This window comes from Lissotriton helveticus, chromosome 8, assembly GCF_964261635.1.
Source record: "Lissotriton helveticus chromosome 8, aLisHel1.1, whole genome shotgun sequence".
NCBI classification, from domain to species: domain Eukaryota; kingdom Metazoa; phylum Chordata; class Amphibia; order Caudata; family Salamandridae; genus Lissotriton; species Lissotriton helveticus.
In genome coordinates, this window is record NC_136069.1 from 1,455,223,795 (window position 1) to 1,455,246,246 (window position 22,452).

General features: G+C 46.0%; 1 protein-coding gene across 4 annotated transcripts in view; it reads right to left on the bottom strand.

Moving 5' to 3' along the window:
- Positions 1-22,452, bottom strand: part of GRIK1 (glutamate ionotropic receptor kainate type subunit 1) — a 970,975-nt gene that overhangs the window by 354,974 nt on the left and 593,549 nt on the right. For all 4 annotated transcript variants that reach the window (XM_078658394.1, XM_078658392.1, XM_078658395.1 and 1 more), the window contains exon 5: positions 22,049-22,102. In XM_078658394.1, the coding sequence (XP_078514520.1) occupies positions 22,049-22,102 (54 nt within the window). The remainder of the gene's footprint in view (positions 1-22,048; positions 22,103-22,452) is intronic.

Genomic DNA, 22,452 nt, shown 5'->3' on the forward strand with positions numbered 1-22,452 from the left:
TAATACTTTCATTTTCGTGTCTTTCATACGTCTCCTTTCGTGTTCTTGCTCTTCCCTGATTCTGTTCTGGTGATACTGGAGCATCTGTAACATTTGGGACGGGGTATTAGCTTGCCAACTACTTTCGACTTTCAAAACTCGATTTTTAACTTGTGGACTTGAATTCTCGACTAGTTTGGTAACAAAAAGATGAGGGTACGACTCGCTACCTGTCTTCAGACCACTGTTAATAATAAAACATTTTTCAAATCTAGAATAAAAATCACTAGTGTCTTCATCCTGTTTCTGTTTACAAGCTGAGATTGCATCCCAATCTTCCTTTTTCGTGGTTAGTAACCTTGGCAAAACCTGAATCAATAACTCGGGCAATTCTTTAACTTTACCCCCTAGACCGGTACCTGGTACTCGTGAATTATCTTCAGCTTCTAGAGCTGTCCAATCTATCTTTTTCTCTCCCACCTCCCATTCTTTTTCCTTGAGTTTTTCATATACCCCTGCGGGCAACAGGACCTTTAACATTTTAATGATATCAGGATATGTGTATTCTCCCATACGGAGCATGTCTTTTAATTCTCGATGGAACCCTGCTGGATCTTTGTCGTGACAGGGAATTAACTTCTTCATCTCTAAGAGTTCCATCTTGGTGATAGGGGTGTAAACAAATACTCGTTCTAGATCACCACCCGTCGTCCTAACTGGGTGTACTTCTCGTAACGGATGCTGTCTATCTATGTACAATGATTTACTTTCTGGAGGTGAGACATGAACAAAATGCGGATTCAGAAACGTTCTATATTTGTGGCGCTGTTCTAGAATGATACTAATTAAATCGGTACCTAGACCTCTCCATCTATACTGGAGTAACTCGTTCAGAACATCATGTAACGGACCTGGATCCGAATGTTGTCCCTCATACAGTGTGATGAGGTGCTGGATCATATACATACCCACCAGTCGCTGTTCGGCTGGGGGCAGTTTCAGAAACATTTGTGCCACTATTTCGTCTGGAAAAGTGGTAGAATCAGTAGTCCATCGGACTGCTGATCGGACTAGTTCTTGTTCATGCATGGTACTAAGTTCACTATAACCGATTCGTGATTTCAGAATGTGATCGGTAGCTTGAAATACTTGTTCAAGAGAACCTTGTTCTGGTGCTGGAGGAGGGAAAACTTTCTTGTGTTCTAGGCGTGAATGTCGGTCGGGAAGTCTAGTTCTACCTACATACGCTATTCTGGAGGGATTCTCGTCGTCTACCTCTTCAGTAGAAGAGTCATTTTCTTTCTCGGTTGCTTGTAGTGCTTCTCGTTTCTCGTGTAACTTTATTATTTCCCTACGTATTTTCTTGTACATACTCTCTATACAGTTCTGGGTCTTGTGTCTTCCCTCGGCTATATGGTCACTCCACCTGGTCAGGACCTTCATTTCTTCCGGATCTTTTTCCGGATAATCTTGTTCCCTTATTAAACAATTAATTAAAAACTTTAAAAGCATGAGCTGAATCTCGACTTTTCTTTGAGTCATGGCCTCGCCAATACTTCCTGGGTCTGCTCCTGTACGGATGAAACGATATATTCTGTCTAGATAACCTTTCATATTCGGCAGGGTGTCCAAATATTCGGTCACCCGTCTTACACGCAGTGAATATATGACCATATTATCATCACCTGGGACTGGATCGTAACGGCATTCGGTAAGGGCTCGCTTGATATCGGCAACTGACTGATGCTTGGGCGAACGCTGTAACGCTCGGGCATGTAGCTCGATTAATGTCACACGTCTGTGCTGAGGCGGGGTTCCAGGAGGACTTCCCCCTGAGGTCCCTTGACTAGAATCGTCGACGGGTATTGTACGGGCTGGGAGAGTGACTGATGTAGCGGGCACATGTACTGTAGGCTGGACCGGGGGTACCGTAACAGGTGCTGTAACGGGTGCCCCGGTGGCTGGAGGAACAGGAATTACATTATTTACAGGAGCTGGCGGAGCAGGATTGGCATATTCTGGGACTGTGTCGTCCAAATAGGACGAGAGGAAAATATCAGCTGCGGTCGGTTTGTGACGTAGCTTAATCGGAACTAATGGCGGCGGGAAATTACATGGTGCTTCCGGGGTTGCTTTAGGCAAGCCCTCGGCAAGAAGAGGATACATACCCTTAATAAGGGCATTTCTCTGTCTGTCTGACTGTTCGGCTTTAACTCGTTCACCTATTTCGATTAATTCCCTTTCTTGGGCTCTTTCTGAGGATTCCCTACTTAACTCTGTTTTTCTGATTTCTTTTTCTGTTCTTTTATGAGATTCTTTGCGCCATAACTCGATGGCATCTTTCTGGGACTGTCTGGATTTCTTTTTCCATAATGCTTCTTCTACTCGCATGATGCACTCGGCATCCCATGTACCTGATACAGGCCATCTATATTTCTCTTCGAGATGTCTGGTATAATCAGACCATAAGTCTAGATATAATATGGCACTTAAGCCATGCTTATGATACATAAAATGTCCTGGACTGTCCCTAGGCGGGACAGGAACTGCTTCCTCTAGCAAACCTTTTCTGGTTTTTAACTGACGTAACTTGGAGAATAGAGGCATGACTTAGGCTGGAATCTGGACACAATACAATACACGATAAACACAATAATAACTGAAAAACAAATCACTCATACCACGACATTGAAAACACATGAAATAACATTTAAAATAACAGTTCGGACAAAATACTACCTGGAATACTGAGAACAGAAACACATGAATTTCTCGAGAACAGAACTTACTAGAATGACTAGATGCACTGCTGAAACAGTACGAAACATACCGGTCTCATGAAGAGACACGTCAGGACCCGCATCCACCTAGGTGGACATTTCGTGTTGGATCTGCGTACCCAAACCCACGGACCAGAGACAAATTAATTGACCCTGTCTAGATACTACCCCAGCAACGGTACTCACCGGGCAGCAAGAACGGAAGGCCTCGGACTGGACTGGACTGCTACGACGACGGACTACGAACTTCGGACTTCAGTTACAGGTGGGCCTCCGGATACCTCGGACCTTGGACTCTCGGCTTGGGCTCTGGTCGGGACTCGCCGCGTTCCTCCACCGCCTCGTCTGGATGCTGGACCGCAACCTCCGTCTCCTCCGTGGGCCTGAGGGATACTTGAAGCAGAAATATCTGCACGTGCACGGTATGGTTCCGTCACGGCTGCAGAGGATCAGGGGGCCTGCGTGGCTTCGCCGGCGCGTGGGGAAAAGGCAAGTCCCTATTCAGGCGCCATTATGTGGTAAATAAATAATTAATTACCGGTTCTATTTTTCAGGATACTCATATAAACAGATAGCTCAATAAATAAGAGTCAGGATTCGAGGTATCTTGAGTCACAGGCTTTAATCAGGCATAACAGGACAGGAACAGGACAGCCTGTACGGGAAGGGAATGAAGGCAGCTGCCGGGGGCAGGGAAAATGGCAGGCTAACATTTAACATGGGTGCACAATATATATATACTTTAACAAATACATTGCATTCAATACAGTAGGCGTAGCAGTGGGCGTGATTCGTAGCAGTCGCGAAAGATAAGGCATAAAGTGGGTGTAACAAGAAGGCGTGTACAGGGCGTATACATAGACATGTGATGTAAACGTAACAGAAGTGTCATAAACGGGGCGGGAACATGGAGGGGGCTACCTGAGCAGCTGGGACCTCTAACCTAGTGGTGCGCGCAAACGGGCAATGACGTGTTACCAGGGAGAACTGGGGGCTATGACTTCTGCGCTAGAAGAGGAGACTAAAGTCTGGAGTGTCAGAGCGACATGTACCTAGGGCATATCTGGTATCTGGTGTTTAGAGTACATGTTGATAGAATCCAAAAGTTATCAGGGCAAAGGCTACTTGATACTAAGACTGGTGCATGTATTATTCTTCATGTAGTTCGTGTGCTAGGAATATTCTATGAATATTAATACAGTATTTCTCTTACATGGAGACATAAAGGCTAGACCATGACAGAAACTATTGATGCGATGCAGTAGCTTAGGAATGCAGAGAAGGAGGGCTGGACTGATAACTAGAAGCATAACATACTCTTGGCAGACTGAGAGGCAGAGCCAGGCCGGGCCGGGCACTGCGAGGCATGAAGTAAGCTAAGGGTCAGGGATACAGGTGGGGGCTGTATCGCTCCTTGGAGAGGGTTCAGGAGACAGGAGCTGGATCTGAGTCCGGGCCCTTTTGAGGCCTAGAAACGGGGACTTTATTCTGAATTAACGTGCACACTGTAAACGTGGCAACATAGGTCTAATACTCGTAGCTTTCACGAGAACTGGAAACTGACATACTAGAGTTGGACACAACTATAATTGCGTCTTTAATCGATCAGAGGGGAATACATGCATATCGATCATGCACATATAACATAAGATGGGGAACACGTAGGCACATACAACATGGCAAAATTTACTTTTCCACAGTACTCTGCAAGTTGAAGCATCAATTAAGTCATAACACTCAAACATCAGAGGGGGTGCGTGTATAGTAGGGTAAACCACCTTTACAACAGAACTTTCATTCCGCATACCTTCTCTCCGCATATCATTATAACGAAAGTACCATTACTCCGCTGCTCCTGGGAATTTCCCGCTGCCCGCTGCTTCTTGGAATTTCCCGCCGCTGCCTCCCTGCGGCCCCACCCCCCTGTGATTCCATTCGCCGCCCCGCCACCCAGCTGCTCCTCCCTCCCGGCTCCTTACTTATGACGCCCCCAGAGCGACCGCGCAGCGGGCGCGCAGCGGGAGCGCCGAAGGTGCGCCAAAGGTAACCCCGTCTGCGCCCGTCCACGCCTGGCCCGCGCCCAGCGCCAGGACCCCTGGCCCTCCTCGCCGAGGCAAGACGATCAGACTGACCTACGATGCCGCCACTCTCAACGCACTCAATGCCGGCCGGACCCACGCCTGCTGCCGAGCCACCCCGAGACGCACCCACGGACCCTTCACCTGCTGCATCTGCAAGTTCACCTGCCTCCGAACCTGCCCCGCACCCGCCAAGACAAACACCAGCAGCAACCACCTCAAGTGCATCCTGATCAACACCCGCTCCGTCCACTGACACGACGTGGAACTCTGGAACCTCCTCGACGCTACATCACCGGACGTCGCCTTCCTCACGGAAACCTGGATGAACGCCTCCTCTGCACCCGACATTGCCATCGCCATCCCGGACGGGTACAAGATCATCAGGAGGGACCGCATCAACCAGACCGGAGGTGGATTCGCCATCGTCCACAGGAACACCATCCGCATCACGACCGACGCCAACGACTCCTTCACCGCAGCCGAACATCTCCACTTCCAGATTCACACTGACCCTAAGACGACCCTCAGAGGCACCCTCGTCTACAGACCCCCGGGACCACGCACACAATTCAGCGAAGACATCACAGACTTCATCAGCCCGCACGCCCTCCCCTCCACTGACTACATCCTCCTCGGGGACCTCAACTTCCACCTGGAGAACAACAAGGACCGCAACACCACCGCCCTGCTGGAAAACCTCGCCAACCTCGGACTCAAGCAACTGGTCAACACCCCCACCCACTACGCCGGCCACACGCTTGATCCCGTCTTCTCTTCCAGCAAGTACATCACCTTCAGCCACGCCACCGGACTCCACTGGACCGACCACAGCTGCGTCCACTTCAGCTTCAAAAGATCCACGACCCACCACCACCCGCAACAGGTACCTCACAGGAATTGGAGCAAGATCACCGCAGACCAGCTCACCACCTCCCTCAGCCAGAGCCCACCCGCCAACACAACGGACCCCAACGAAGCAGCCCGCAACTTCACACAGTGGCTGACCTCCTGCGCCGACGACCTCGCGCCACTAAAGAACCCTCCCAGCAGACCAAGAAGCAAGAAGGCATCCTGGTTCACCGACGACCTCAAGGACTCCAAGAAGACCTGCCGCACCCTCGAGAAAGCCTGGCTCCTCGACCGGACCACCGACAACATGACCGCCCTCAAACACGCTACCCGCAAGCACCACCAGCTCATCTGCACCACCAAGAAGAAATCCCTTAAGGAATGACTGGACAACAACACCCACGACAGCAAAGAGCTCTTCACTATCGTCAAGGAGTTCTCCAACCCCAGCACCGGCACCAACAACATCACTCCGTCACAAGACCTCTGCAACTCCATCGCTTCGTTCTTCCACCACAAGATCGCCGACATCCACAACAGCTTCGGCGCCCCACCCACGCACCCAACCGTCGAACCAACACCCCCCACCGCCACCCTTCGTACCTGGACCACGGTGACCATCGAAGACACAGCCCGCACGATGAACACCATCCACTCCGGATCACCGACCGACCCCTGCCCACACCACGTCTTCAACAAGGCCGACTCCACCATCGCACCCCAACTCCGGAACATCATCAATGCCTCCTTCAACACCACCACCTTCCCGGAGAGCTGGAAGCACGCCGAGATCAGCACCCTCCTGAAGAAACCTACAGCGGACCCCACCGATCTCAAAAACTTCCGCCCCATCTCGCTCCTCCCTTTTCCTGCTAAAGTCATCGAGAAGATCATCAACAGACAGCTGACCGCCTTCCTCGAGACGAACGGATCCCTCGACCCCTCGCAGTCCGGCTTCAGAGCCAACCACAGCATCGAGACCGCCCTTATCGCAGCCACCGACGACATCCGGACCCTGCTCGACAAGGGGGAAACAGTGGCCCTCATCCTCCTGGACCTCTCCGGTGCGTCTACCACCGCACCCTAGTCCAGCGCCTCAGCAACATCGGTATCCAAGAGAAGGCACTGGAGTGGATCATCTCATTCCTCGCCGGAAGAACACAAAGAGTCCGCCTCCCCCCGTTTCGCTCCGAGGCCACCGAAGTCATCTGCGGCGTCCCGCAAGGATCTTCACTCAGCCCCACCCTCTACAACATCTACATGAAACCTCTCGCAGCCATCGCACGCCAGCACAACCTCAACATCATCTCTTACGCCGACGACACCCAGCTGATCCTCTCCCTCACCAGAGACCCCGACACCGCCAGAACCTGCCTACACGAAGGGATGAAAGACGTCACCGAGTGGATGAAGGACAGCCGCCTGAAACTGAACTCGGACAAGACGGAAGTCCTCATCCTGGGATCTTCGCCCTCCGCCTGGGACGACTCCTGGTGGCCCCCAGCCCTGGGCATTGCACCCAAGCCAACCGACCACGCACGCAACCTGGGCTTCATCCTGGACCCCTCCCTCTCGATGACCAGACAAGTCAACGCCGTCTCCTCATCATGCTTCAACACCCTGCGTATGCTTCGCAAGATCTTCCGCTGGATCCCGACCGAGACCAGGAAGACTGTCACCCAGGCACTCGTCACCAGCAGACTGGACTACGGAAACGCCCTCTACACCGGAACCACAGCCAAGCTACAGAAAAGCCTCCAGCGCATCCAGAACGCCTCCGCCCGACTCATCCTGGATGTCCCCCGACGCAGCCACATCTCCAGCCACCTGAGGAACCTGCACTGGCTCCCCGTCGACAAGAGGATCACGTTCCGGCTCCTCACCCACGCTCACAAGTCTCTCCACGACCTGGGCCCCAAGTACCTCAACGACCGCCTGACCTTCTACACGCCCACCCGCCAGCTACGGTCCACCAGCCTCGCCCTCGCAGCCGTACCACGCATCCGAAGAGCCACCGCCGGAGGAAGATCCTTCTCTTACCTGGCTGCCAAGACTTGGAACTCCCTCCCCATCCACCTTCGGCTGACCCAGGACCATCTCGCCTTCAGGAAACAACTCAAGACCTGGCTGTTCGAGCAGTAGCATACCCCTCCCTCCAAGCGCCTTGAGACCCTCCCGGATGAGTAGTGCGCTATACAAATGGCATGATTGATTGATTGAATACTATAATAAGGCATGGCATTACATTTTATATGCTTTTACCAGGCATGCTTTTACAAAGAAATTCGTTGTAAAAGCATGAATGGCAAAAGCATGTTTTTAATATTTAAGTTTAAGGTAAGTATATGGTTTTAGTTTGGGGGCGTAGGGGTATATGTTTTGGGGTTCAGGGGTATTTTAAGGGTTGAGGGTGGGTTTGGGTTATGGTGGAGTGCACAGGGTATTTTTAAAGTATGGTATTTTTAGAGTACATGGTTGGTTTTGGGGTGCTTAGGTATTTTTTAGGGTTAAGGGGATATTTAGGTTTTGGGGTACAGGAGATATTTTTAGGATTCAGGGTGAGTTGAGGTGTTGGGGTGCAGGGGGTATTATTAGGGTTCAGGGTGGGTTTTGGGGTGATGGGGTATTTTAAGGGTTTAACCCCTTGGACGCTCATGATGAGCTCAGCTCGTCATGGAGTTTCCATTGATTTCAATGGAAATTGTTAATAAATCTGTCCAGGGCCTTAGCATCCAAGTGGTTAAGGGGGTATTTAGGTTTTGGGGTACAGGAGCATTTTTAGGGTTTAGGGTGGGTTTGGGTTTTGGGGTGCAGGAGATATTTTTAGGGTTCAGGGATAGTATAGATTTTGGGCTACAGGGGTTTTTATAGGGTTCAGGTTGGGTTTGGGTTTTGGGGTACTGGGGTTTTTTTTTTTTTTTTAAACCTTTATTGTGCAACAGTAGCATACAGTTACGGGCCTACAACCAATCTGGCCGGCCTCTAAATCAGTTCGTAGCACGTAGGGCAACCATAAGACAGTTCAGCAGTCCCCAAATACGAAAAACAGCAAATATTCCAAATATCACTTACGTTGAACGCGACCCCCGAGTACAGGATTAAGTAAGGTTCATTTTAAAAAAATAAAATAATAAGGATCAGATGTCATACAATCCACCGAAGGCACAGAGTGGGCAATGCACACATCAGGATGTCAACAAAGCGGAGAATCATAATCGGAGAAGCGGCACATAAATACACTGATCAGGATAAAGGAGCATATATATACATTTCGTACCAGTCATCACCCACCCCATAAACGTGGAACTACCTAAATAATGTAAGCGGTAACACAGAAAACATGCTGACCCAAAATAAGAAAGGAAAAGAAAAGAAAGATTAAGAAAAGAAGAGAGAAGAAATAAAGGCCCATAGAAACTATGAAGGACAAAACAAAAAACCCTCTCCCCCCAACCCCCCACCCTACACGCATGCAGAGGCTACGGCCTACCCCCCCCAGCAGTGTGCCTGTCGCCCAGTAAATGAGTACCCGAAATATAGATACAAAAAAGAGAAGAAGAGAAAGAAAAGGGTATATAAAACCGGATAAGGGCCAACCATACAGGCTCCCGGTCTCCCCTTCCACAAAGTTATTCTCCACCCCAGGAGCAACAAGCAACAACAATAATCAATCAATACGATAAGAAATGGAGAGAATTATCACATACTGCGCAACTAGGTGTGTCATAAGAACATGCCAACCCGCTCCCCCGCCAGCCAAACAGATGTCAACCTTTAAAGAGAACCACTTAGCCTTGGCCTGTTCTTGTAAGTCCCCCGAGGCATACCTGCCGAGTAAATCCCGTCTCAGCCGAAACAGGAGAGCAAAATGTCCACGCAAGATCGAAGAGCAGCATGCAAATACAAAATGGACGTCGCTGACCACCGACAGAGTCATCTTCACTCACAACCATCACCCCCAGTTCCGTCCCGTGATACGTATTCCATAGCAAGGGTACAAGAGCGAGGAAAGAAGAAGCAGTCACTGGAGCCAACAGTTGCTGAAACAATGTCCGGGCCATTAGTGGCGATACAATGGACGAGGCCACCGTCCTCTGCTGAGAAAGGAACCCTTCAGTATAGTAGAGGCATACGGACATCTGTCCACAGGTACCAACACAGTCCAGGATCCTCCGTTCCCCTCCGCACCCATGGGCAACCACAGTATCCCCCTCAAAGACAGTTAGGGGCAAATCTTCGCGCACCTGGGAGCCATCCGAGCGCAATCGCCCCAGTGTGAGTGCAATATCGTCAAGCTTTCCTCCCAACGCTCGGGAACCGTCTTCCCAAACGGACTGTAAGTCACCAAGAGCAGCAAGAATGTCACCGCAAGACGGCGTAGGCTGTATTTCCCATATCACAGCGCTACTCGGTAACTCGCACTCCCCATCACGCAGCACTTCGGTAAACAGGATATTGTATTTCATCTCGTTCAGGCAGCCCTCAGGCGTTTCCACCTCGCAGGGAGAATGAAGGCAGGGCAGGGACGAGTCCGGCTTGGATAGCCCACAATCCGAATCCCGGGGGGCTTCAAAGCACACGTCCAAGGAGCGGCCACTGGTAATGGCCATCCTCTCTCCGATTCGGCGCCAGCGGCAAATTCGGGAGCGGCCCGCGAAAACCAGGCGGAATAGAAGACAGAGCCAACACAGCTCACCTTCAGCGCTCCGAAGTTAGACAGTATTTCCACTGAGCCCTCACCTCGAGGATGCACTCCGGCCGTGTCGTGTGACAATCAGAGTTCCTGCAAAAAAAATTCCCTCGGTGGCTACTGTGTCTCGGAGGACCGACTCCGCCCAGGCCCATCTGGCCGCTGTTGATGAGTCAGCACCCGGCCATGTTTTGCGGTCGAGGTCCCGGTTCCAGGGTCGTTAAGGCCGTCAATTTACTTCGTGGATTTCTCCGGCTAGCGGGCTGGCAGAGACTTCGGGATCGCGCGAGCGATGTGTGCGCACTTTCACCGTCACCCCGCTGCAGCGCAATCATAGGATCATGACCAGGATTTCCGTGCGGGGCTCGGAGGCTTGCGGAGCCGGGAGCCTAAGCTTCCAGTCCGATCGCCATCTTGGCTCCTCCTCCACTGGGGTATTTTTAAGGTTTACGGGGAATTTAGTTTTTGGGTTAAAGGGGCATTTTTAGGGTTTAGGGTGGGTTTGGGTTTTGGGGTGCAGGAGATATTTTTAGGGTTCAGGGGGAGTTTAGGTTTTGGGGTGTAGGGTGTATATTTAGGGTTTAGGGTGGGTTTGGGGTAAAGGAGGTATTTTTAAGGTTGAGGGGGGATTTAGGTTTTTTCGGGTACAGGGGCATTTTAGGGGGTCAGGGTGGGTTTAGGCTTTGGGATGCAGGGGTATTTTTAGGGTTCAGGGTTTGTTTGGGTTTTGGGGTGCATGGGTATTTTAAAGGGTTTAGGGTACAGGAGTATTTTAAGGATTAAGGGTGGGTTAGGATTTTGGGGTGCAAGGGTATTTTAAAGGACCAGGATGGGGTTAGTTTTTAGGGTGTAAAGGTTAATTTAAACAAAAAAAAATGATATATATATATATATATAGATATAAAAATATATATATATATATATATTTACATACATATATATATTTTTAAAACAAAGGATGCAGCACATCGAATGGTGTTTTGCTTATTTTATTGATAAGCTCTCCCCCACCAACGCGTTTCAGCCACCAAGGCTTTGCTCACGGTCAGTGAGTCCTTCTTTCAGTTCTACTTATATACCCACTTCTGCCGTTAAGTGGCATTGTGGGATATGTAGTTTGACACAATATTATCACAAACACTTTACACACAAACAGAAAGACAATTGCGCTGTTTGGATAAGTTATTCAGTTTCAAATGAAAGTCACTTTAGAAGTGTCTCGGGTTAGTACCCAGCATCCTATTTCTGAGTTACAAATGTGTGTTAGTGTAATGGTATGGGTACTATACCATTACACTAACACAAATTAATATTGGATCTGGATCCAGTCCCTATGCAGAGCACCGGCTGTCGAGTGCCCTAGGAGCAGTGGGTCACTTTGGAGAATATATCTATATATATCTATATATATCTATATATATATATATATATATATATATATATATATATATATATATATATATATATATTTCCACAGTTCTGCTTACAAGCAAGGAGACGCACTCAGGAATACTCAGCATAAATTTATTTGCCCAGTTAACACGCTACGCGTTTCGACAATGAATCTTGTCTTGATCACACGTGATTACCCCTGTGGGTCACAACATAATATACACTTTGTCGGTTATTCATGGACATAAAGAAAGTCCCCTTGTATTGTTATTTTCACTGTTACAAGGCGCCACCATCTTGGAGTGGTAACCATCCTTCATATTTACAATGAAATTATCATTTACAAATACCATTGATTCTCGATACCATTTACATGCATTGTCAGAGAACTCATTATGATAAGTAAGGTTAAAACCACAATTAATATCACCATCGCGATATTTGTATATGAACTGTTATTAACACAGCCCCGAGGAACCACCATCTTAGAATGGTTTAAGTTAGTACTGACTATACTACATTGCTTGTATTTAGGCAACACAGTATATTTCCTCATTTTTATACATTTTCTCTCATTTTGTCAGGTCTAGATTTCTTTCGGACTAGTGCCCCGGTTGGCCCACAAAATGAATTAACCAAGGATTTAGGTCTTAAAGTCTCCCGGAACAAAAGCGCCCCATGTTTCCTCACTTTTGGTTCGGTCTAGTGCCCGATTTAACATCTGTCCCGTGGAGACTCATCCCATGGCAAAGGGTACCCTTCGTGCATACTCCCGATTGAGTGTACAATGTTTATAACCCATAATACGGTGCAAAATCAATAAAGTGAAAATATACTTTCATACAGGTGCTCAGTGTCTTTCATCCAATTTTCAGAAGGTCCAAGGACCGTGATGTGGACGTGACAGAAGTGAATTTCCTTCTCCTACAAAACACATAAAAACATACAGTTAAAAATTACATAAAATTATTTTGTTCCTTATTAACATTTTAACTTGTTGTAAATACACAGAATTTACGTTACATCTCTATTTCTTTATGTGCCTAACCAGTTCTGCTTCCAATTATTGGTCATACCCAACACTGTCTCATCTCATTTTTTATTCCTCATGTAAGTGGGTGGCAAGCTCTTCATCCCAATTATGCCCCCCAGGGAACCTGGTCTCGAGCTCCATGATCCAGCGTGATTCCTTCTTTCTCAACGCTAGCTCACGGTTTCCCCCTCTTCTCCCCATATTCACCTGTTCTACAGCATAGTACCTGAGAAGGGAGTTGTCAGAGTTATGTTCGGCCTCAAAATGCCTTGCAATGGGATAGCGGATGTCCACATGAGTGATGGCCCTAAGGTGTTCTTGTACCCTCTTCTTGGCCATACACGTGGTACTGCCGACATATTTCTTTTTGCATGGACACACCAAAACATAAATGACAAAAGATGTGGTGCATGTCAAGAACTGTTTTATCATTTTAGGCTCTTGCCTACCAGGTATGTCTATCTGCTTCACCATTGTACTGTTGGTGCAGGCTCTACAGTGCCCACAGGGGTAAAACCCCTTTAGGCCTTGTGAGTGTGGTTTATTTTCGGTTATGTCACCCCTGACCAGGATGTCCCTAAGGTTCCTACCTCGTCTGTAAGTTATTTGAGGTCTTTCTTTTAGGCTCGGACCCACTATATTATCGGTTTTGAGAATGTTCCAGTTGCTTGCAAGGATTTTACTAATTTTCTTGGATTGCTGGTTATAGGTCGTAATGACCCGAGTACTCATCCCATCATCCTTATCTTTAGTTTCAGGGGGATTCAGTGTGTCTTTCCGATGTATGAGAGAAACCTTATGGACTGCCTTAGTGAGCACACCCTCCGGGTACCCTCTTGTCCTGAATCTCTGCAACATGACTTCTTGCTCGGCTAAAAAACTCTCATTGCCACTGCAGTTCCTTTTGGCCCTCAGTAGCTCACCAAATGGAATGCTCCATTTAAGTGAATCCGGATGAGCACTGAGGGCATGGAGGAGAGTGTTACCCGCCGTGTCTTTCCTGTGGAGCTTTGAAGTGAGATGGTTGTCAATCACTTCTATAGCCGTATCAAGAAATTCTACATGTTTCTCATCCATGTTGTGTGTAAGATGGATGTTGTAGGTGTTATTATTGAGCTTGTCAATAAATGATGTTGCTTCCTCCCGTGTCCCTTGCCATATAATGAACAAGTCATCAATGTATCTGACCCAGGTAGATACCTTTTTGAAGTCTTCTGTAAGATTTTTGTCATCTCTGATTTCCTCTTCCCATTTCCCTAGGAAAAGATTAGCAAAGCTCGGCGAGAACGCCGAGCCCATGGCTACTCCCCGTATTTGTTTGAACATATCTCCATTAAACATAAAGATGTTGTTTCTTAAGCATATTTTCATCATGCCTATGAGCATCTGGGTATGTTCGGAGTAACATGTCTCCCTTTGTTTAAGGTAATGGTAAATGGCTTCCATGCCCTGCACATGATCAATAATTGTGTATAGGGCACTCACATTTAACGTAATGAGAAGAGAGCCCTCTACCCATTTTAAGCTGTCTATTTTCTGCAGGAAGTCAGTGGTGTCCCTGATATAAGCAGGTAATTTACTCACGTAATCTCTCAAATAGTGATCGATATATTGTGAGAGGTTTTCGTTTACACTGCCTATGGACGAGATGATCGGTCTCCCTGGTGGAACAGTGGCATTCTTATGCACTTTGGGAAGGAGATAGAATATAGGCATTTTGGGATAATCCTTTTTTAAAAAGCAAAATTCTTGCCATGTGAGTAGACCACTGGTGCGCCATTCATTAAGCATTTCCCATGTTTCCAAAATACTATCGTTATAGTTTGTCATAGTACATTTGGCATAAAAGTTACTACTAGTAAGTTGATGCAGTGCTTCGGTGATATACATCTCCTTTCCCCACAGAACAATGTTCCCCCCTTTGTCCGCAGGTCTTAATACAATACTAGTATCTTTTGCCAAAGAAAGGATAAATTCCCTCTGGGTTTTGTTGAGGTTGAACTCGCCTTTTCCCCACCCCCCAGGGGTGTGTTTCATTTTAGTGAGTTCTTTAGTAACCACCTCCTGAAAAGTGTCGATTGCGTCATGGGGCATGATGGGACAAAAAATAGATTTAGGTTTGAAAGATGAGCACGCTGGTCTATCAGTTCTATTTTCCTCCATAGTCAGATTGTTGTTATCTTCTTGGCTATCCCATATAGTCAAGTCTAGTACATCATCATTTTGCCCATTATCATCCGACACCTCCCCATCAATTGTATCTCTAGTATTTTGGTTTTGTTTCAAGAAATGCCATTTTTTTAACTTCAGTTTCCTGGTGAATTTAAAGAGGTCGACTCTAGTGTCTGAGTAATTGAACAGTTCAGTGGGACAAAATGTGAGACCCAGGCATAAGGTTTCTTTTTCAGCGTGGGTGAGTGTTCTAGAGGAAAGATTGATAATGGTTTTATTTACCGTTTCTACATCCATGGTTATTTTCCTTTTTTGTAACCACCTCTTTTGGTTCCCACTGGTTTTTGTTTCTTTTCTTCTCCTTTGCTGGAGCTTGAGTCTTCTTCGGAACGATCTCCCCTTCCTCTTCCTCTGCCCCTCGGGCGCCCCCGAGTGGGTTTCTTTTGGAAAGGGATGGGTGGTGTCTGCTCCTTTTTCCGTCGTGTTCTTAGTACCCTGAACTCGTCTAAAAAATTAGCCTGCTTGGTAACAACTTCCAGGTCTGATGTACTACTGGTGTTAGCGCTAGATGTTTCCAGATCCGATTCTGTCTGGATATTAGATGCTCCTTTTTCTGCCACTTGGACAGTTTTTGATGCATTGGGATTTTGTAGTCCAGTTTGATTGTACATATAGTCGTATTTTGGGCTATACGTTAGGATCCGTCCACTCTCGTAATCACCGCAATCCCTGTGCAGTTTACGCTGCTTGCGAAATTTGATATCGTCTTCATGTTTCTTTAGACAGGTTTTCAATTCCTCTTTAAATCTGGCAATAGTTTCTTGATCTGGGTTTTTTGAGAAATCATCGTCCAGTTCTTTAAGTTCTTTAAGAATGTCATCACGTTCTTCCCATGCATATTGGATGAGAATGAGGAGCATATTTTTGCTGCTTGCTGCAGAGTTCCGTGCCCAGGCATCCAGCATCTGTGGTTTAGGTGATTCGTGGGATGGCGTTGTATAAATGCGGAGTCCTCGTGGTACCATCTCTTTCTCCACATAGTCTTGTAACGATGTAGCCTCCCACCACAGGGAACTTTCCTGCTTTTTCAGTTTCTCGTATTTTCTGAGTTGCGCGGTTAGGGGCTTATTATCCACTTTGTCATTTACACACAGGGGAGAGGTGTGGCGCCGCGGCCAGGGCGACTGACGCTGGAATCTGGGGACCACGGTTCGATCCCCGGCTCCGGCGGCAGGTTAGCCCAGCACCATGTGACTCTGGGCAATAGCTCGCTTAATCTTCCCGACGGCCTCCAGCGCCTAGAGACCCTTACGGGTGATTGTGCGCTTTACAAATGTGGATTATTATTACACTGGGTTGAGTGGCACCTTTACCCGGTGCTCTGGCAAAGAGCGTTGCCGCCTCCCGTTTCCTCTCTCCTTCTTCATCCATGCTCTGAATTGCTTGATTAGGTCACAGTTATTGTAACGGAGTCCTCGTGTAGAGATTTGCACTCGTAGTTATTCACTGGACACTAGAGTGGTAAGATTACCATCTCGTATAGTAAGACAGTTATTTGCCGAGTATTCCCCCACTTATTTAAATGGTTCCTGGTGCCGTTCGAAAGAAAGCCAAGTGAAAGACGGAAAGAAGAGAGAGGGGGAAATTCCCGATGTAAAGCACCCAGCGGGTGCCACCTCACTGAACTGTCTGTGCGTTTCCGTCTTTCACTTGGCTTTCTTTCGAACGGCACCAGGAACCATTTAAATAAGTGGGGGAATACTCGGCAAATAACTGTCTTACTATACGAGATGGTAATCTTACCACTCTAGTGTCCAGTGAATAACTACGAGTGCAAATCTCTACACGAGGACTCCGTTACAATAACTGTGACCTAATCAAGCAATTCAGAGCATGGATGAAGAAGGAGAGAGGAAACGGGAGGCGGCAACGCTCTTTGCCAGAGCACCGGGTAAAGGTGCCACTCAACCCAGTGTAAATGACAAAGTGGATAATAAGCCCCTAACCGCGCAACTCAGAAAATACGAGAAACTGAAAAAGCAGGAAAGTTCCCGGTGGTGGGAGGCTACATCGTTACAAGACTATGTGGAGAAAGAGATGGTACCACGAGGACTCCGCATTTATACAACGCCATCCCACGAATCACCTAAACCACAGATGCTGGATGCCTGGGCACGGAACTCTGCAGCAAGCAGCAAAAATATGCTCCTCATTCTCATCCAATATGCATGGGAAGAACGTGATGACATTCTTAAAGAACTTAAAGAACTGGACGATGATTTCTCAAAAAACCCAGATCAAGAAACTATTGCCAGATTTAAAGAGGAATTGAAAACCCGTCTAAAGAAACATGAAGACGATATCAAATTTCGCAAGCAGCGTAAACTGCACAGGGATTGCGGTGATTACGAGAGTGGACGGATCCTAACGTATAGCCCAAAATACGACTATATGTACAATCAAACTGGACTACAAAATCCCAATGCATCAAAAACTGTCCAAGTGGCAGAAAAAGGAGCATCTAATATCCAGACAGAATCGGATCTGGAAACATCTAGCGCTAACACCAGTAGTACATCAGACCTGGAAGTTGTTACCAAGCAGGCTAATTTTTTAGACGAGTTCAGGGTACTAAGAACACGACGGAAAAAGGAGCAGACACCACCCATCCCTTTCCAAAAGAAACCCACTCGGGGGCGCCCGAGGGGCAGAGGAAGAGGAAGGGGAGATCGTTCCGAAGAAGACTCAAGCTCCAGCAAAGGAGAAGAAAAGAAACAAAAACCAGTGGGAACCAAAAGAGGTGGTTACAAAAAAGGAAAATAACCATGGATGTAGAAACGGTAAATAAAACCATTATCAATCTTTCCTCTAGAACACTCAACCACGCTGAAAAAGAAACCTTATGCCTGGGTCTCACATTTTGTCCCACTGAACTGTTCAATTACTCAGACACTAGAGTCGACCTCTTTAAATTCACCAGGAAACTGAAGTTAAAAAAATGGCATTTCTTGAAACAAAACCAAAATACTAGAGATACAATTGATGGGGAGGTGTCGGATGATAATCGGCAAAATGATGATGTACTAGACTTGACTATATGGGATAGCCAAGAAGATAACAACAATCTGACTATGGAGGAAAATAGAACTGATAGACCAGCGTGCTCATCTTTCAAACCTAAATCTATTTTTTGTCCCATCATGCCCCATGACGCAATCGACACTTTTCAGGAGGTGGTTACTAAAGAACTCACTAAAATGAAACACACCCCTGGGGGGTGGGGAAAAGGCGAGTTCAACCTCAACAAAACCCAGAGGGAATTTATCCTTTCTTTGGCAAAAGATACTAGTATTGTATTAAGACCTGCGGACAAAGGGGGGAACATTGTTCTGTGGGGAAAGGAGATGTATATCACCGAAGCACTGCATCAACTTACTAGTAGTAACTTTTATGCCAAATGTACTATGACAAACTATAACGATAGTATTTTGGAAACATGGGAAATGCTTAATGAATGGCGCACCAGTGGTCTACTCACATGGCAAGAATTTTGCTTTTTAAAAAAGGATTATCCCAAAATGCCTATATTCTATCTCCTTCCCAAAGTGCATAAGAATGCCACTGTTCCACCAGGGAGACCGATCATCTCGTCCATAGGCAGTGTAAACGAAAACCTCTCACAATATATCGATCACTATTTGAGAGATTACGTGAGTAAATTACCTGCTTATATCAGGGACACCACTGACTTCCTGCAGAAAATAGACAGCTTAAAATGGGTAGAGGGCTCTCTTCTCATTACGTTAGATGTGAGTGCCCTATACACAATTATTGATCATGTGCAGGGCATGGAAGCCAGTTACCATTACCTTAAACAAAGGGAGACATGTTACTCCGAACATACCCAGATGCTCATAGGCATGATGAAAATATGCTTAAGAAACAACATCTTTATGTTTAATGGAGATATGTTCAAACAAATACGGGGAGTAGCCATGGGCTCGGCGTTCTCGCCGAGCTTTGCTAATCTGTTCCTAGGGAAATGGGAAGAGGAAATCAGAGATGACAAAAATCTTACAGAAGACTTCAAAAAGGTATCTACCTGGGTCAGATACATTGATGACTTGTTCATTATATGGCAAGGGACACGGGAGGAAGCAACATCATTTATTGACAAGCTCAATAATAACACCTACAACATCCATCTTACACACAACAGGGATGAGAAACATGTAGAATTTCTTGATACGGCTATAGAAGTGATTGACAACCATCTCACTTCAAAGCTCCACAGGAAAGACACGGCGGGTAACACTCTCCTCCATGCCCTCAGTGCTCATCCGGATTCACTTAAATGGAGCATTCCATTTGGTGAGCTACTGAGGGCCAAAAGGAACTGCAGTGGCAATGAGAGTTTTTTAGCCGAGCAAGAAGTCATGTTGCAGAGATTCAGGACAAGAGGGTACCCGGAGGGTGTGCTCACTAAGGCAGTCCATAAGGTTTCTCTCATACATCGGAAAGACACACTGAATCCCCCTGAAACTAAAGATAAGGATCATGGGATGAGTACTCGGGTCATTACGACCTATAACCAGCAATCCAAGAAAATTAGTAAAATCCTTGCAAGCAACTGGAACATTCTCAAAACCGATAATATAGTGGGTCCGAGCCTAAAAGAAAGACCTCAAATAACTTACAGACGAGGTAGGAACCTCAGGGACATGCTGGTCAGGGGTGACATAACCGAAAATAAACCACACTCACAAGGCCTAAAGGGGTTTTACCCCTGTGGGCACTGTAGAGCCTGCACCAACAGTACAATGGTGAAGCAGATAGACATACCTGGTAGGCAAGAGCCTAAAATGATAAAACAGTTCTTGACATGCACCACATCTTTTGTCATTTATGTTTTGGTGTGTCCATGCAAAAAGAAATATGTCGGCAGTACCACGTGTATGGCCAAGAAGAGGGTACAAGAACACCTTAGGGCCATCACTCATGTGGACATCCGCTATCCCATTGCAAGGTATTTTGAGGCCGAACATAACTCTGACAACTCCCTTCTCAGGTACTATGCTGTAGAACAGGTGAATATGGGGAGAAGAGGGGGAAACCGTGAGCTAGCGTTGAGAAAGAAGGAATCACGCTGGATCATGGAGCTCGAGACCAGGTTCCCTGGGGGGCATAATTGGGATGAAGAGCTTGCCACCCACTTACATGAGGAATAAAAAATGAGATGAGACAGTGTTGGGTATGACCAATAATTGGAAGCAGAACTGGTTAGGCACATAAAGAAATAGAGATGTAACGTAAATTCTGTGTATTTACAACAAGTTAAAATGTTAATAAGGAACAAAATAATTTTATGTAATTTTTAACTGTATGTTTTTATGTGTTTTGTAGGAGAAGGAAATTCACTTCTGTCACGTCCACATCACGGTCCTTGGACCTTCTGAAAATTGGATGAAAGACACTGAGCACCTGTATGAAAGTATATTTTCACTTTATTGATTTTGCACCGTATTATGGGTTATAAACATTGTACACTCAATCGGGAGTATGCACGAAGGGTACCCTTTGCCATGGGATGAGTCTCCACGGGACAGATGTTAAATCGGGCACTAGACCGAACCAAAAGTGAGGAAACATGGGGCGCTTTTGTTCCGGGAGACTTTAAGACCTAAATCCTTGGTTAATTCATTTTGTGGGCCAACCGGGGCACTAGTCCGAAAGAAATCTAGACCTGAAAAAATGAGAGAAAATGTATAAAAATGAGGAAATATACTGTGTTGCCTAAATACAAGCAATGTAGTATAGTCAGTACTAACTTAAACCATTCTAAGATGGTGGTTCCTCGGGGCTGTGTTAATAACAGTTCATATACAAATATCGCGATGGTGATATTAATTGTGGTTTTTACCTTACTTATCATAATGAGTTCTCTGACAATGCATGTAAATGGTATCGAGAATCAATGGTATTTGTAAATGATAATTTCATTGTAAATATGAAGGATGGTTACCACTCCAAGATGGTGGCGCCTTGTAACAGTGAAAATAACAATACAAGGGGACTTTCTTTATGTCCCTGAATAACCGACAAAGTGTATATTATGTTGTGACCCACAGGGGTAATCACGTGTGATCAAGACAAGATTCATTGTCGAAACGCGTAGCGTGTTAACTGGGCAAATAAATTTATGCTGAGTATTCCTGAGTGCGTCTCCTTGCTTCTAAGCAGAACTGTGGAAAATAATTGTTTTTCGGTCTGCGTGGTCCGCCGAACTTTAAGACGCCACCTGGCAGGGGAGAGAGGATCCCGGAAGGGCCGCGCTGTTGATCTGAAAAAAAAAAAATATATATATATATATATATATATATAGATATATATATATATATTTATATATATATATATATGGTAAGTACTTTTACTAACTTTATGACTTCACCACACATGCATTTACATTGTAATGGCATGCGTGGAAAAGTCATATGCGGGGTAAAAGTTTGCGGGGTGATGGTATTGCGGTGTAATTGCACCCGTGTTGTAAAAAATGCGGAGTAATGGTATGCAGGAATATAGTTTGCAGGATATCGTCATATATTCGTATAGTAGACTTGGGTACTAATTAATTTATATCCAAGACTTATGGTGGTGGTATGATCCAGAGCAAGTAATATTGTGTCCCAGCCTGTAATGTGTGTGCTGCGTCCTGCCCTGTAGCCTAGGTGTCTACTCACATAGCCCTCTACCTTTACCAATCGTTGGAGTTCAAGCTTCCAAGTGTGCATGGGCGGGTGGATATTGCTTTCCAATCCATTGCTATTGCACGTTTCACAAGCACGAGTGTTAAATCTATGAATTTTCTACTGGTGTTGTCTGTCGTAGGACAGAGTATCAGTCCTATTGGACATGTTTTCAGTGTATTCCGGACTATGAATCATACTATTTGGCCGCGCAACTGAGTCCTAAAACAGTACTGCAACGAGGCTGACCTGTGCTGTGAACTGTCATAGATTTTCATAAGTTAACATGGGAAACATGTCGTAATATCATTCTAACAATGTCTTACCATTGTTGTAAAAAAGTAGTGGTAGTACTCTGTCATCATTCCCATGGATAAGATCTATGGAAACACAAAAGAAGAAAGACATTCATGAACAACAACAAATAATTGAAAAATAATTTTAGAACACAATATATGATTCAGTTGATTAAGCATTTGTAGAATATTTTTAAAAGATAAGTATTGTAAATCTCGATATATTCTTAAGTGAGTCTATTTTGCACAGCATACTAATAACATCACATCTGACATTTATTTATGATATTTCCTAAATAACGGAACTTAGATACATTTAGACCAATATACGAATGTAAGAAATTCAGTCTTCCAATGTGTAGCACCAAGTAATTTGCTTTAAAAAAAAGCCTGGGTGAACATTGTGTAATTTCTTATGTGGAAATTGCGTAAAA